The 16,450-nt window shown below is 34.7% G+C and overlaps 3 protein-coding genes across 13 annotated transcripts in view; all 3 read left to right on the plus strand.

Annotated features, from left to right (window-relative positions):
- Positions 1-1,044: 1,044 nt before the first annotated feature.
- On the plus strand, positions 1,045-8,419 carry LOC120250041 (1,2-dihydroxy-3-keto-5-methylthiopentene dioxygenase 1). 2 transcript variants are annotated; one of them, XM_039258786.1, is made up of 5 exons: positions 1,045-1,187; positions 1,292-1,379; positions 7,317-7,426; positions 7,509-7,748; positions 8,041-8,419. In XM_039258786.1, the coding sequence occupies exons 1-5, from the start codon at positions 1,176-1,178 to the stop codon at positions 8,167-8,169; spliced, it is 579 nt and encodes a 192-aa protein (XP_039114720.1). In that variant the 5' UTR covers positions 1,045-1,175; the 3' UTR covers positions 8,170-8,419. The 2 variants fall into 2 exon arrangements, with proteins under 2 accessions (XP_039114720.1, XP_039114721.1); XM_039258787.1 differs by having other exon boundaries at positions 7,317-7,411.
- Positions 8,420-9,424: 1,005 nt separating this feature from the next.
- On the plus strand, positions 9,425-12,286 carry LOC120250085 (1,2-dihydroxy-3-keto-5-methylthiopentene dioxygenase 2-like). Its single transcript, XM_039258858.1, has 7 exons — positions 9,425-9,513; positions 10,711-10,822; positions 10,939-11,036; positions 11,145-11,259; positions 11,369-11,493; positions 11,851-11,921; positions 12,024-12,286. The coding sequence occupies exons 1-7, from the start codon at positions 9,496-9,498 to the stop codon at positions 12,085-12,087; spliced, it is 603 nt and encodes a 200-aa protein (XP_039114792.1). The 5' UTR covers positions 9,425-9,495; the 3' UTR covers positions 12,088-12,286.
- Positions 12,287-13,278: 992 nt separating this feature from the next.
- The window catches only part of LOC120250083 (probable inactive protein kinase At3g63330), a 30,962-nt gene continuing 27,790 nt past the window's right edge, over positions 13,279-16,450 (plus strand). For 4 of the 10 annotated variants that reach the window (XM_039258845.1, XM_039258847.1, XM_039258846.1 and 1 more), the window contains exons 1-3: positions 15,274-15,532; positions 16,075-16,180; positions 16,271-16,406. In XM_039258845.1, coding sequence (XP_039114779.1) covers positions 15,351-15,532; positions 16,075-16,180; positions 16,271-16,406 — 424 coding nt within the window. In that variant the 5' untranslated portion in view covers positions 15,274-15,350. The other 6 variants (XM_039258848.1, XM_039258851.1, XM_039258849.1 and 3 more) reach the window with 6 other exon arrangements.

Here is a 16,450-nt window from a genome sequence, read left to right on the forward strand (position 1 = left end):
ATATATATATATATATTTATTTATTTATCCTAATTTTCAATTGATTAATAATCAGATAAATATTTATTTTTTTAAAAAAATATTTTTAAGATCCACTTACTAAAAAAAAAATATATATATATATATATATATATAAATTCGAACGTCCGCAAATAATGTGATAAAATATGAACAGTATTAAGCATAGTAAAAAGGTTTTATATAAATATTGAGCAAGGATAAAATACTGTACGTCTGTGCATTATATTTTTTACTGTTTATAAAATTATTTTTCATCTCACAACATTTGTAAAATTATATTTAAATAAATAAATTGTATGAAAATAAACTGATGGGATATTTTGGTTATTTGATTGGGAAATAAAGTTTTTACTTTACCGAACATATGACACATCCAAGCTAGCTAATGGAAGATAGGAGATGAAGAATATAAATTATTTTTCATTTTATTTATTTAGGATTTTATCAATATATTACAGATTTTTAATTTATTTATTCTCTCTGATATCATATAAAATTGGAAACACATAATAAATTTCAGAACTACTAGAACTAAACTTTTCTTTATTTATTATAAATGACTTTTATTTATTTTTAGTTTTGTAATTATTGTGATTATACAAAAAAAAAAACTTTTTTATCTGAATTTTGAGTCAGGTCACTAAACTCAATTACTAGATAATTTAATTGATTTGATTGAGGTTATGGTTCACTTATTTGATTGAAATTATCTTGATAGAAAATATTAATACCCAATCCAATTAACACTGATCACAATAAAAAAATTTAGACTTAAAAATTTTCCATTTTTTATCAAAAAAGAAAAATTTAACTTACGAAAAAAAGATTAACAATATTAATAATTACTTAAACTTAATTGCCAAATTATTCACTTAAATAATTAATTTTTTTAATAAAAATAAACCATACACATGATAATTGATTTTAGGAAATAAAATAATAAATAATTTGAACCTGAAGACAAAATGTAGATATATATACATGGCCAAGGTTGTCGTGAGGAAACATCTGGAAATCTTTTTATTTCCAGAAAAATTTAAATAATAAATAAATAAAAATAAAATTATATATTTATATATACATGGCCAAGGTTCCTTCTTCCTAGTGTTCTTCTTCAGAGGCTGATCATAGAGATAAGCTCAAGCTCCAATTTCATGGCTCTGGAGGTAAGCAAAAAGCATAGCATTTGATGGTCATTGATCATTCTTGATCCTTGGAAAGGTGTTTATTTTAGTGTTTTGGAGTTGTTATTCTTTGGATTTGTCACCAGGCTTGGCTGATGGATGAGAGCGATGAGGACCAGAGGCTTCCTCACCATCGGAATCCCAAAGAGTTTGTACCCTTGAGTAAACTTGAAGGTATTGTTGATTAATTATTTATTTGTAAGTATTTTTTACTGATCTGTAAATTGGTTTAATTATTGAGTGTATTTGAGAAGAAAAAAATTTCTGGATTTTTATTTGGTTTTGGTGCATAAAAATCTAATTTTGTGCTAGTTATGGAGTTAATCTGGTGCTAGATGGAATTTATGCTATGGATGGACTTGGAAGGAAAGCCTTTTCATGGACTGGTTGGATTTCTATGTTTTCTAGTTATTTTTAAGATCTTTAGATGAATTGATTGTTTATGGAGGAAATATCTTCCAAGTTCTTCTCTTTGGGTTATTCCTGAATGTTGATTGACTTGGAAACTTGAGTACATTTTACTCTTTCTAGAGTTGATTTGGTGGTAGATTGAACTAAAGTTTTTTGTAGAGACAGGTGGTGTCTCACTATTTTGGGGATTTTCAGATTTAGATTACTTTATAATTTTAGAAGGAATAACTTAAATGTGCTCCATATGGATTAGTAGGTCCAGGTTTCAACTTCCACAACACAAATGGGAAAGGGGAAGGGGAAGGGGAAGGTGGTTGTTCTGCTCTTAGGAGTTTTTTGTTTTTTGTTCTTTTCAAGAAGTGGATAAGGAGTTTTGGGAATTATATCAAAGAATTCCCTGTGTCATCACGTTTCTGATCTAAATTCTTTGATTGTTAAGATATTGACGAGGAGGGTGTAAAGTAGGGTGAGATGAATTTGAGAATAAGTGGCTTCTTGAAAAGATAAAAAAGAAAATGAAGTTCTGGAACTCAAAGTTTTTTTTGGTCAAACCAAAGTAAAATATTTATTAGCTCAACTTTTAACAAAAAACAAAGATGGAGGTTTTCTCATATATTACAATGACACCAGGCAACCTCACTTCCAAAACAGTTAAAACCATCATCAAAAACACCATAACGCCCATCTAAACTCACCTCCCAGCCCTGCAGCCCATCTATCCACCAATCAGAGCATGTATTCTTGATACATTTCTCGCCAATCAAACCTTCATCCCGCCACTATCAGCACCTACCAAACACTTCCTTTTCCCTCCACTTGAATCCAATACCCAGTCATCCTTCCAACAACTTTAAACTAAAACTTCCAAGATAGAATTCATTCCCACTTCCAGAGATCACATACTACACACATTTAGTACCAGCTTCTCAGTAAATTAGCCCCACTTCCATCATCTTTTGAAGCTTCTCCCATGTACTTCATTATCATAATTTCTCTCACCTGCTGAAAAATCATTTCAGAATTTACATGTTTTTGCTGAAAAATAGAACAATTCCTGGCCATCCAAATATAATAGACACTAGCAATTAAAGCTGTCCTCCTCATCCTTGCTGACAAAGATTTCCCTTTGGTTTTCCTTGCAAACCAGCTAACTTCTCTTCTCCAACAAAATGGCATCCTATACACCCTGAGAGCCCTTAACACTCTCACCCAAACTGCTTTAGAAATGCCACACTCAAAGAATAGATGCTCAACCTTTTCAACAACAAAGTTACAGAAAGCACAGACATTTGAATTTGCAACCCCCCAATCAAATAACTTCTCTCTAGTCATCAATCGATTATGTAAAGCCAACCATATAATAAAGGAATGTCTTGGTAGGTTGCTTGGTGACCAAACTATTTTTGTCCAACTCATTTGTTGTTCTGGTTTCATCAAACCTCTCAATGCACTCTTAACAGTAAACTCCCCTCTTTTTTCTAGTCCCCAAGATATCAAATCTTGTCTAGCATTAGTGACAGTAAAGTTACCATTCAAAAACTCCATCACTCTTAGCATAGTAGAATTCCATCTTTTGGGAATATACCAACAATTATTCCTCCAGAAATCACAGACGACAGCTTCTTTTAGATCGCCTATCTCTTTCAAACTGATTTCAGGAAATAATTCTACCAAAGAATATCCATGGCACCATGGGTCAAACCAAAAGGAAAACTTTTTCCCATCCCCAAGCTTACACACAAACATAGCTTTAGCTAACTTCCTTAATTTGAGCAAATTCCTCCAATTCCAACTACATTCAGTTGGCTTTGTAATTCCCCAAAAACTGAGCCTTCTTAACTTTATTTTTATCACCCACAAAGCCCACAAAGTATTTTTCTCCTTAACTAACTCCCATATATACCTTATAAGAGCTGCTTGGTTCCATTTCTGCATTGGTTTAATTCCCAAACCCCCACATACTTTGCTCTGACATACCATAGACCAAGCCACCATTCCTCCTTTCTTTCCCTTATCAATGCCATGCCACAAAAATGATCTACACATCTTCTCAACTTCAGTAATTACAGATTTTGGTAACATGAATATATAAGTCTAGTAAATGTGCATACTTGTCAATACAGATTTCACCAACTGTAATCTGCCTGCATAGGACAATGACTTCGCAGTCCAATTAAGGATTCTCGCAGCAATTCTAGTTACTAAACCATGGCAATGCTCTTTTGTAAGTCTTGTTGAGACTAGAGGCAACCCCAAGTATTTTACAGGCAACTTTCCTTCCTTGAACCCCATTATCTCAATTATATGCTCCTTGATATCAGGCTGTACTCCCGAAAAGAATACCAAACTTTTCTGCAGATTAGGTTTTAGACCAGACACACCTTGAAAATGTTTAATGGTCTTTTTAATAATCTCAATCGACTTCACATCTCCATTAGAAAAGACAATCGGATCATCAACAAAGCAAAGATGAGTCAGTTTTAGCATCTTGCAATCCTTATGAAACAAAAACCCATCCCTTGTCATCTTTTGCAACATTCTGGACAAATAATCCATACAGAGTACAAACAATAAAGGAGATATTGGATCCCCTTGTCGCAAACCTTTTCTCCCGGGGAAAAAACCCTCTAGTTGCCCATTAACCAGAATAGAAAAACTGCAAGACCTGGCATCGCCCATTACCAATTTGATGAAATGGTCAGGAAATCGAAATGCCATCATCACTTCTTCCAAAAAATCCCAAGATACAGAATCATATGCCTTTTGCAAATCCACTTTCATAGCACACCACCCATACTTATCCCTATGATATCCTTTTAATAATTCATGAGCTAGAAGGATATTATCAGCTATCTTCCTACCAGGGATAAAAGCAGACTGGTTCAGTTGAACTACATTTCCCAACATTCTTCTCAACCTTCCTGCCAGGATTTTTGATATCATTTTATAAACCACATTGCAGTAGGATATAGGTCTGAATTCATTCAGTGACAAAGGACAATCAACTTTAGGAATCAAAGTTATAGATGTGGAATTCACTTGCTTCAGCATCTTACCATTTACAAAGTAATCTTGAATAGCCAGGCATATTTCCTTACCAACAATTTTCCATGTTTTCTTGAAAAAATAGCTATTAAACTCATCAGGTCCTGGGCTTTTGTCATCTTTAATGCTCTATAATGCATCCTTAATTTCTTGTTCAGTTGCCACTTACAATGAATATACTGAACATGTTCTTCAAGGACAATCAGAGATACTTTCAGGGTATCATAGAGTACCCATATTCTCCCTTGATCACTACTACCATAGTTAGTCACCAATTTCCACTGAGAAAGTGCAACCTTCTTCCAAATGGCAGCCATATTTTCCTTTCTAACCCTGGTCTCCAAAACACCCAAAACTGCAATCTTGTATTTGGTAATTACAGATTTAAGCCCTGATTGCTTAAGAGGGTTATTCAACCCTCTAATATTCCATGACAAAATCACTTTTTAAAAGCTTTGACAGACCAGCTTTCCTACCTTTTCTGCCATCTCCTCCAAGATAACTGTTCAGTCCAAGGCCCTTGGACACCACATTAGCACCATCCATTCCCTCCTCCAAGATACCAAAGCTATTACTACATTTTGGTATATCCTTCAAGGCAATTCCAGCCCTTATTATCATTCAACTCACTACTTTCCTTCATAGGAAATTTATTAGAATTTGTAGAAAGAAATTCACTACCTCCCCTAGATGAGTTTGGACTCTTTAGCAATACTCTCAAATGGCCATTATAGTCTCCCTGCTGACCCTCAGTTGAAATAGCTTTCCCTTTCACAATTTCCTTCCACTTCTCCCCCACAATACCTTGTCCATCACCATTCCCAGAGCATTCTACCACCATAGAAGCACCTGTTATTTCAGATTGCTCTTGCAAAACATCCCCTACATTAGCCCCTGACACACCGGCATATACTTGATTCCAAGTCTTCTTATCAATCTCCTCAAAAATTGGTTTATCCTTCACTTTCCATTGTAACTTCTCCACTTTCCCCAACTTACAATCTTGTTGTAAATGTCCAAATTTTCTACACTTTGAACAAACTAAAGGCCTCCATTCATAGACCACCTTTTGCATGAATCCCTTACCATTTTCATCAGCTAATTCAATACACTCTGGAAACTCCCCTGTAGCCTCCATTTCAACAAGAATTCGTGCAAATCCTAACTTTACTTTTGATAAGGTGCATTTATCACAATATAAAGGCTTACCACACACACTCCCAATTTTGCTTAGCATTTCCACAGTCCAGAATTCCCATGGCAGACCAGGTAATTGAATCCATATAGGAAGAGCACAAGCAGCTGTGTCCAATATCAACCTCGGTTGCCATTTCTTTAGAATCAACGGATGGTTATCAAAGGTGAATGGCCCACCTTCCAATACTTGCTCACATCCCTGTTCATCATTGAATTGAAAGAGAAACAACTCCGAATTCACCCTAGATACAAAGATCAGCCCATATTTCCTCCATCGTGCCAACGCAAAAGCTGAAATCCGCTCCATTCTAGGCTTTATCCCGTACACACATCCTATCAGCGATGACTTCCATCTATTCTCCTTGCTAACAACCTCCTTCGAATGGAACCGCACAACCCTCTTCCCATTTGCCACAGAGGGAGTGATAAACTTTAACTCACTTCCCTTTCCCTTCAACCTATTATCAGCAAAAAGCGCAGCCCATGATTTTGATCCACCTCCACGATCCAGTTCTGCAGCAACGCCATCAAGATGTTTGCTACCATTGTCCTGTTTCAACGATGATCCAATACTCAATCGATCCATTCTCCCCATATCAGTTTGTGCTTCACCAGTCATCAGATTCTCCATTTCTAGGGTTTTTTCCTCAACTCCTGGATGAACTTTCTCATCATCACACCTTTCAATCATCCCCTCCATATCACTCTGCTTACTTCCTGATCGCGAACCACCATCAGCAACAGAGAAATCTCCATGAATATCAAGCTTTCGACCTTTTCCCCTTCCCCTCGCCATTGAGACAACCTTGGCGTGTGCGCCAAGAGAAAAGTTTTATCTGCAATGCATATTCTCTGGAACTCAAAGTTGTTGCCACTTGCTCAATTGTTTTGCTGGGAAGCTTGTGTACTTCACTTTTCTAAAAAAAAAAAACCGAGATAATAATTTTTTCAAGTGGTGCTAGTCTATTGTGATGGTTATTATTGGTGGATTAAGGAGAGAGAGAGAGAGAAAAAAATGTTTGCTTATTTCTTCCCCTTATTTCATGGATAACTCGAGTGCTAATTAGAAGTAGCATTAGCCTAGCATAGGACCTCCTTGTTCAAATAATGTGGATTGACCTAATCAGAGGGCATTTGACTCTTATTCCTGGATTGAGGGACCTCGTTATACTCTTTTCTCTATTTAAGCACAATCCCGCATCAAGTGATGGGATACAAGCACACAATGAACACATGATTATAAACAATTATCAAATAATTGAAAAGGTGAAGCTAGTATTTGTTTGCATGATAAATGCTCTACTTTCCTTTAGTAATAACCAGGTAGATGTTTGTCTGATAAACAAACTGGACCATGAAATGCTGTGCATTCTTCAGTTGTTTGATTTTGTGGGCAGTGGTTGTACTGCCATATAACAGATTTCTTGACCAGTTGGATTCAAATATTTAATTTTGCAGAGATTGGGCTGCTGTACTGGCATTTGAATCCTCAAAATTATGAAAATGATGAACAACTCAAGAAAATTCGAGAAGAAAGAGGATATAATTACATGGTTTGCTCTCTCAAAGTCATAGCCCTTCCCTCACCTCAACTGAAACATGCACATCACTTGGAATCACATGTATTAATAACAATTATCATGCATTCAGGATCTTCTTGATTTGTGTCCTGGAAAAGTTCAGAACTATGAGGAAAAGCTGAAGAACTTCTTTACAGAGCACATCCATGGCGATGAAGAGATTTGCTATTGCTTGGAAGGCAGCGGATATTTTGATGTCAGAGACAAAGATGATCAGTGGATAAGGATTTGTATCAAGGAGGGTGATATGATTGTACTGCCAGCCGGTATCTACCATAGGTTCACCCTAGACACTTCAAACTACGTCAAGGTAAACATTGTAGAATAACACATCTACAAGTCCATGAAAATTGCATCTATACTTGGTCGGTGTTTGGATTTCTATTCCTGATTCAAAATCCCAGCTTTTAAGCCAAAAAAAAAAAGTATTCTGAGATTCCATATGCAGCAATGACCTGGATATCAAACACTAGATTCAGATATACTTGATCTCGGAACACAAGCTTCCAGACATACTTTTATTTACTTTCTGCCCATGGGCTGTTTATTGTTTGCATTGCATTGGACATTGTCTGATATTTTTGCTTATCCCTTTGACTTAGTTGATGAGGCTGTTCATCGGAGAACCAGTTTGGACAGCTTATAACCGCCCTCAAGAAGACCATCCTGCGCGGCAAAGTTACATCAAGAACTTGTTTGAGAACTCTGGGGTTGCTCTTGAAGCTCATTAATGTTCATTTTGCGCATTCAGCACTCCAAGTTCTATTATTATTATTATTATTCCTGTATCTTATTAACAATCGCCGGAGCATCAATGTATAGGATGCCGGGTGCCATTGTTGGAGAATGTTTGTGATCAATCATCATATACTCTATTTGTATACAATACAAGGCTTTATGTTGTATTGTTAAACACTGTATGGGCATTATGCTGTAAATTGCCATAAATAAATGCTCTAGAATGCGTATATATTTGGTCAATATGTCTGTTTGTCAGCTCGTTCGGGGTTTTAATCTTTCAAATGGCTTCGTTGCCGTGAAAAGCGATTAGTTGAAAGTATACGAAGTATATGACATTTCATATCAGTGCTTGAATGTTTATATATTATTTATTTATTTAATTATTATGAAATGTGACAAGACCTGTGATTCCAGTTGGTTGTCTTTGCCGGTCCAATTTTTATCCTTTTTCAGTTTTTTTCTTGTTTCGAGTGCCTCTAGGTAGAGAGATTCTCTTTGTTGTTTGATCTTTTTCTGTGTATTTATTTTTTTTTTTTATTGTAATAAAGTTATGGGTTTATCCCCTTTAAATTAAAAAAAACGATAAGAAAATGTCAGGCACATGTAGAGAAAATAAACTAAGCTCAAGACTGCATCTTTCATTTGCTTGGGTTTTTGGGCTTAAGTTTTGTCCAAAATGAACACCTAATAAAAAATATCTAGTATATAAGGGTCTTAGTAATAATAAACTAACTTTTTTTCAAAATTGTGGTATACAGTGAGTAGAATGTCTCTAATTTCCCAAAGCACAAAAAAATATTATGGTAATACTCCATTTAGAAGGCTTTTTAATAGCATGTAAATCATAGATTTAAACCAAATTGAATTAATCTGCGTGGTTTATCACTTTAAAAAAAAACGAAATTGAATAATATCAAAAGAACATTTAAAATATTGAATTTTTTTATTTACGATGTATATTAAAAATCAGAAAATCATGCAAATGACGCTTCTGCACTGGCTCATCCAGAGATTTTCTGGCCTGGTTCAATGAATCTATAGAAAGTCAAAAGGATATTGTTGGTATTTTATTCATCATAATGGTTGTACCGCAAGAGCAAAAATATAAACCGGTTTCCTTAATTCACTGTGATAAACAACAAAAGCGGATCTAAACCCGAATCCGAAATATATATCGGATCCGGATCCGGATCCGTTTTACAATATTCCCCGCGCATACCTTATAAGGACCTCCATGTCTCGAAGCTTCCCATTATTTGAGGGGGCGAGAGAGAGAGAGAGAGAGAGAGAGAGAGAGGGGTTGAAAAGGAGGAGCGATGGAGAGTGAATTTCAGGTAAGAGGTTTTTGTTGATTGATTTTGATCTGGTGTCATCGATGTTTAATCCTTAAGTTGAAGCAATTCCTATGATTTGTTGGGATTCGGCAAAGTTTTGCAGAAAAATAACAAGTTTCTCTTTGATTTTGGAGATTTTTTTTCGAAGATTAGTCCATGTATGGGAATTGATTTGTTATTTGATTAGACTAGACTTTCCAAGATGGAAATTTGATGTTTTGTAGTGAAAAATTTTGTTTTTGACATGGAAAGTGATAAATTAAATGAATTATTCTCATTCATTAGGTTTTGATGGTTCTGGGATGTGAAAATGTGTGTTAACTTTTGATATGTCTCAAGGATTACTGTTTATGGATGTGAATTCACATTTTTGCTATATTAAAGTTTTTTCAGCTCTAGAATATGAATTAGTTAACTACTCAATTTGATGGTTTGCAACGAGAATAGATGGTTTTAAATGGAAAGTGATTTCGTCTATTGAAAGTAATAGTAGAAATTACTAAATCAACTATTAGTTTCCATCTGATTTGCAGTCTTTTATGCTTTGTGTTGGATTTTAAGGTTCATCCCTTGCTAAGGTCAAGTGCTTACTCTGTTTGAAATCAGAAAGTTGAAGTGTTAAACAATGAAAACTTCATTGTTGATCAAAGATAGACTAGATAGTCTTCTCTTTAGTCCAATTATCGTCATAGCTAGGTTATGTTCCAGTTCTAGTGCCTTAGCTTGTTATAATTCAGTTTTACAACCTTGAAGGATGCGGTCAGATAGCTGTGCGGTTTAGCCTGAACAAGCTATGTATTTTTGGTTTCTACTTTTTGTCACCTTTGAAAATATGCCATCCTTGTGCTTGTGATCTGAATTGAAACTACTGACCTATTCTTGCTTGTTAAGACAACCATTAACGCTTATAAATAGAGGTTTGCTTTCTTTGTCTTTCTATATATATTGAAAGATATGATTTGAGATTGCTTGTGTGCAGAAACATTTACACATTTTTCCTTCATGATTTCCCCTTGTCCCTTTCTCCTGAGTTCATGACATTGCCACTTGTACTTTGATGATGATGACTATTTGTTTAGGTTACTATGTTTTAGTACATGGGGGCTTGTTATGCTTGCTGCCTTGCCGTTGATTGTTTGGAGTTAGAAATTTTTTACTTGTGGAGTGATGATTGATCTAAATGTTCGTTTGATTTAGGACGGAAAGGAGGAAGTTCTTCAGGCTTGGTATATGGATGACAGTGAGGAAGACCAGAGGCTTCCACATCATCGTGAACCCAAGGAATTTGTTTCCCTGGAAAAACTCAAGGGTTCATTTCTTTGCACATCCCTTATGTTTTGACCTTTAATGTGCGAGAAACTAATGGATTAATTTACCGAAAGGAATAATTTTTTATTTTATTTTTTTTATTTTTTGCTTTTTTAGAACTGGGTGTTGTCAGCTGGCGCTTGAACAATCCTGATAATTATGAAGTTGATGAGGACCTGAAAAAGATTCGTGAGGCCCGTGGCTATTCTTACACGGTTGGCCTTTTGACCAAAATATTGTTTTCTTTCTGTTAGTAACCAAGAAAGAGAGAATACTAGTCATTAAGAGAACTGCTGAACTGATGGTTATTATATGTTTTCCAGGACATATGTGAAGTGTGCCCAGAAAAACTACCAAATTACGAAGCCAAGATTAAAAGTTTTTTCGAAGAGCACCTGCACACTGATGAAGAGATTCGTTATTGTCTTGAAGGGAGCGGTATACATTTTTTGCATACTAACATGAACTTGGGCAATTATTCTACGTGTTTATAATAGTCTTTTCTTACATATTCTAGATTTTAATACTTTTTTTTTTTTGGTAAAAGGTTACTTTGACTTGAGGGACAAAAATGACCAGTGGATTCGTGTAGCTGTCAAGAAAGGAGGCATGATAGTCTTGCCTGCTGGAATCTATCACCGATTTACATTGGATTCAAACAACTACATTAAGGTAAAGTGTGTTTTATCACCAATGTGCATTGAGTACGATACTGGATTCTAAAGGGATCTGATATCTATGTGCTCCTGCTCCTAGTCAAACTCTTGTTTCCAAACTCAATGTTTTGTCACAGCTTGCATGAATCATCTAGTCGCCTTCAACAATCATCTATCACTTGATGAAGTCTTCTTCTTCTTCCTTATGGCTTTTAGATTTATAACTAATCTCGATGTAAATGAACATGAACATTTTGAAGCGATTGAATTTAGATACATTAACTATTGCTCTCAATTTTCAAGTTATTGATCTATGAATGAAACTTGTTTTCTGGGGTTATTATTCTTCATTTAAGCAAGCTTGGTTATGCAGGCAATGCGTCTGTTTGTCGGTGAGCCTGTGTGGACTCCGTATAACCGTCCACATGATCATCTCCCTGCTAGGTAAAGCCTTGTAACCACATTATAAATACCTCTGGATTCAAACCTAATTGTATGCTTATCCCGTTTTCTTAAGATTCTCTTATGTGTTTATTTATTATGCAGGCAAGAGTACTTGGCTGCTTTTGGTAATGAAGAAGTTGCTAGTCATGCTGTGGAGGCTAACTAATGGCCAATAATAAGATTGATTAGTCCTTGTATTTCTCCATATGTATACATATTAAGTATTCTGGTGAATAAGGTTCACTGAAGACCACCTGGTTTTGTTGGATTCTATGGTTTGTGTATTTGATAAGGTGCATGTCATAACATAATCAAAACTCAGTATTGAAATCATTGTTATGAAATGCCTAATGTTGTTGATAATATCTAGTTTTCTTTGCTCATGCATTGTTTGGTGCAGCGTTGAAGCATAAGTAATCTTTGTCTTAAGACAAGGTCTGTCTGTGCTTTGGCTGTGAAATTATCATTATCACTATTGACCAAATTTGAATGTGTACCCTAACAGTATAGTTTATGTATATTATATAAATATAATTTTTTTTTCTTATATTGTATATCTGGTGCATAAATCATTTATGTTTGACTTCTGCAATGGATTGGTTCGCTTCCCTTTACATTCATTTCTTCTTATTTATATGAATTAAATTATGTATTAAGTTTTTTATTCAATAAGTTTGAGCTCAAAGTAGTTCTTTCTATCTCTTATTTAATGGTTGGTAGCTTGAATTTTTATTTATATTTTGAACCAAATAAAACTGCATTTGAGCTTCCTAAATTAATTAGATTATTATTATATCTGCCAATAATGTAATGCAATTTACAAGAGAAGATAACATCAGTGGCATTATATATATCTCTAGATTTTGGTTGTTTTTTTTTTCGTCAGATGTAAAACCATTAATTTCATGTAGAGTGGTGGACATGTAACACAAATAAAATTGGCAATTTTTTTTTGTAGTAAAATTATTTTAAAAATTTATAATTTTCCCGGTTATTTCTATTTGGTTAACTGAAAGTTTATTTTATACTTATTACAAATCTAGACCCATGATTGAAATTTCAAGCAAGAAAACTAAATCCAAGATTTATATCATAATAAAAAAATCTGAAAAAATATATATTTGATTGATAAATTAAGAATTAAATCTGAAAATCAATTATTATTATTATTTTTTTCCAAATTTTGAAACCCAAATTTTGATTTATTTCTAAATTTAATTCTGGGTAATAATAATCACGGCAACCCCCAACGGCTCTTTCTTTCCGCGAGATCAAGTCTATATAAAGCCCTCGGTTTCACTGCTTGGCGCTTTCGTTCCTAAAAGCTTTGAACCCTAATGTCCTTTCAGCTCCTCTTCCTGCTAGGTTTCCTCCTCCTCAGCTCGGCTCCGCCCTGTTCTTCGGCTGAATCGCCGGTATGCCTCGCTGTTTACAAGGAGGGGGGCGCCCCGGCGGTGTTTCGCTCCCCCAAATGCCCACGCTGGACCCTTGTTCCCGATGACCTCCGTCGACGTCCTTCGTCTCCTGGATGCCACTTGGCTGTTCACCAGGGACGGAGACGATCGCAGGAGGACCGCGCGGTTTGCGCCCATTGGAATGCGAATTCCGTTTCTTGGTATGATTTTTTGTTCTGATGGTTGTGACTTTGCATCGGAATCATACTTCACTCGGGAGTTGCTGCCCTTGATAAGGGTGCTCAGGGTTTGTTGTATTCTTTGATCGTGGTTTTGAAATTTTGAATCGTGTGTTAGATTTTACAGTTCGAATGCTAGCTTGGAATCTAGTCTTCTTTCTTGTTTCTAATTTTATCTGACTTTTGTTTGTCAACGCTTTGCGTTTTGGATTTTTGGGCGTATGCTTTTAGCATCATGGCGTTAAAACCTGAAATTTCTGTAGATTCTTTTGCAAAATTCATTTTTATTTTGGAAATTTCTTATTTTATCATATTAGCGAGACTATTCTATCTAGAGAATTGGCTTTGTCTTTTGGGTTTGGTCTATTGTTCGTTTTTGTGAAATCTTTCTGACTGGCAAAATGTTTCAGATTTAAGAATTGGAGATTGAGTTCTTGGCTGGGATATTTATATTTTTTAATATAAAGAATTTGGTCCACGGAATATTTGTTGTTAAATCTTCTTTCAAAGGTAGTAGTTGGACAGTGAGTTCTTGGCTGGGTTAGAATTGGATATTTTTGGGGTTTGGTCTTATTATAGGTCATGGTTGTAAAGTCTTGCTGATTGCCAAATTCCTTTCAGATATAGTAGCTGGAGATTGAATTCTTGGTTGGGTTGTAATTTCTGGACGCCTTCATCGGTTCTTCTCTATAAAATAGACTGCAGTTATTCCCAAGCTCTTTATTATAAAGGTTGTGCCTTAGAAATTGGCTTATTGTTTTGTTTCTTATTTCTCATTCTCGTATGATCTGCTGAATGGCAATAATTCATGATCTTGCCGAATGACTAAGGCACAACCTTCATCGATTCTTCTGTACAAAATGCACTGCAGTTTTGCCCAAGCTCTTTATTATAAAGGTTATGCCTTAGAAATTGGCCTATTGTTTTGTTTCTTATTGCTCATTTTTGTATAATCTTGCTGAAAGGCAACACTTTATGATCTTGTTGGATGACTAAGGCACAACCTTCATCGATTTTTCTGTTTAAAATAGACTGCAGTTATGCCCAAGCTCTTTATTATAAAGGTTGTGCCTTAGAAATTGGCTTATTGTTTTGTTTCTTATTGCTCATTCTCGTATGATCTTGCTGAATGGCAACACTTTATGATTAAGATTTTTGGGCTTGTTTTATTTGTCATGACCTTTAATTTTTAAAAATTTGTAGATTCTTTTGTGAAATTCAATCCTTGTTTTATAAGTTGCCTATGTTTTCTTATTTGTGATACCTTTCTAATTGTACAATTAGTTCTTTTTAGGTTTTGTCTATAAGCTTTTGGTTTGTAATATCAGGGCGCATTTGTAGGTTTGTAATACACTATAGTTATGTTTAGGCTCTTTATTATAAGGCTGAGTTATTGTTTTATGATGATTTGCCATCGAGGGACTATGGAATTTTTTAATTGGAAGAATAATTATCTCATGAGAAATTTTTCTTGAAGTTGACATAATGATAATGAAATATATAGATCAATGCTCTTATTTTATTTTATTTTATATTATTTTTTACAAGGAAGTGTATTTATTTGATTAAGATATTGGGCTGCCCAAGATAAGAATTGGCTTTTTTTTTATTTTTTTATTTTGTGTGTGAAAAACTACTAACTGATTACTACTTATATTTTCTATTGAAATCTTCATTGATATCCCTTGTTTTTATTTGATGAGTTCTTGGAATGCACAGGGAGATTAGGTGTTGAGGAGATAAGTGTTAGCTTGGTAGCCATTTTTGATGGGCACAATGGTGAAGAAGCTAGTGATATGGCCTCCAAGCTTTTGCTAGAATACTTTGTTCTGCATATGTATTTTATCCTTGATCTTATCTACTCTTCAGTCATGAAGAGTTCTTCTGAACGATTGACATATAGTGGAGTACAGAACTTAATTTTCCAAGAGCTTAATTTGGATGAAGGGAAAAGATCACAATATATGGACATAGGCAGGTGTGTTTTATCATCTCTGAATCTTTCATACTATCTTATATTTCTGTTTGTCCTGATATTCTATGTCCTTATTTATTTACTAATTTGATATTGCTTTTAAGAAGGCTAGCAATATGTTAGGTTTATTATTTGTCAAAAGTTTTTTGGCAGTTGAACTTTTGGCTTAATTATGATCTGCTTAACTAATGGACAAAATATAACCAAGCCAACAATTTGAGTTAGTAACTGAATATGCTTATTAACTATCCATCAACCGAATATGCGTATTCACTGCCCATGAATATAATTTAGGGATTCCAATTTTTTAAGCTCCTTTAAACATTGGGTAACTATTTCTATGTATTGATGTAAATTATTAAACTGGCTTCCTCTTCCCTGATTTCTTATTCATTTTGTTGCATCTGTGGCTTGATAATTTATTCATAAATCTAAATATTTACATTAATCATCGATAAATTTAGAAAATTGATGCTACTTGACCCATCCCTTTATCTTTCTTAAATAGCGCAGATCTGAATCATAAAACAACCTTCAAATCACAGGTCTAGGTGGATGTTTCCTATAGTTTTTGAGAGATCGTTTCATATGCTGATGCTAAAAGAATCATTGTTGAGAGCAATCCATGATATCGAGGAAACATTTTCTGAGGAAAGGGCTGTTTGTGTTCCATTATTTTATTTTATTCTATTCTATTCTTTAGCATTATTTTCTGAGGTGTGGTAGATGGCAATGCTGCAGGAAGCTCTTTCTAAAGATTTTGAGTCCGGCTCAACAGCTATTATCATTCTTATTGCAGATGGTCATATTTTAACTGCTAATATTGGTGACTCTAAAGCTATCATGTGCTCTGAAGATCCTCATCATTCTTCCGAAGGTTTTCAATTATCCTTTGAAGGACACTTTCAATATTGTTCTATA

Source organism: Dioscorea cayenensis, chromosome 19 (genome assembly GCF_009730915.1).
Source record: "Dioscorea cayenensis subsp. rotundata cultivar TDr96_F1 chromosome 19, TDr96_F1_v2_PseudoChromosome.rev07_lg8_w22 25.fasta, whole genome shotgun sequence".
In the NCBI taxonomy this organism is placed as follows: Eukaryota; Viridiplantae; Streptophyta; class Magnoliopsida; order Dioscoreales; family Dioscoreaceae; genus Dioscorea; species Dioscorea cayenensis.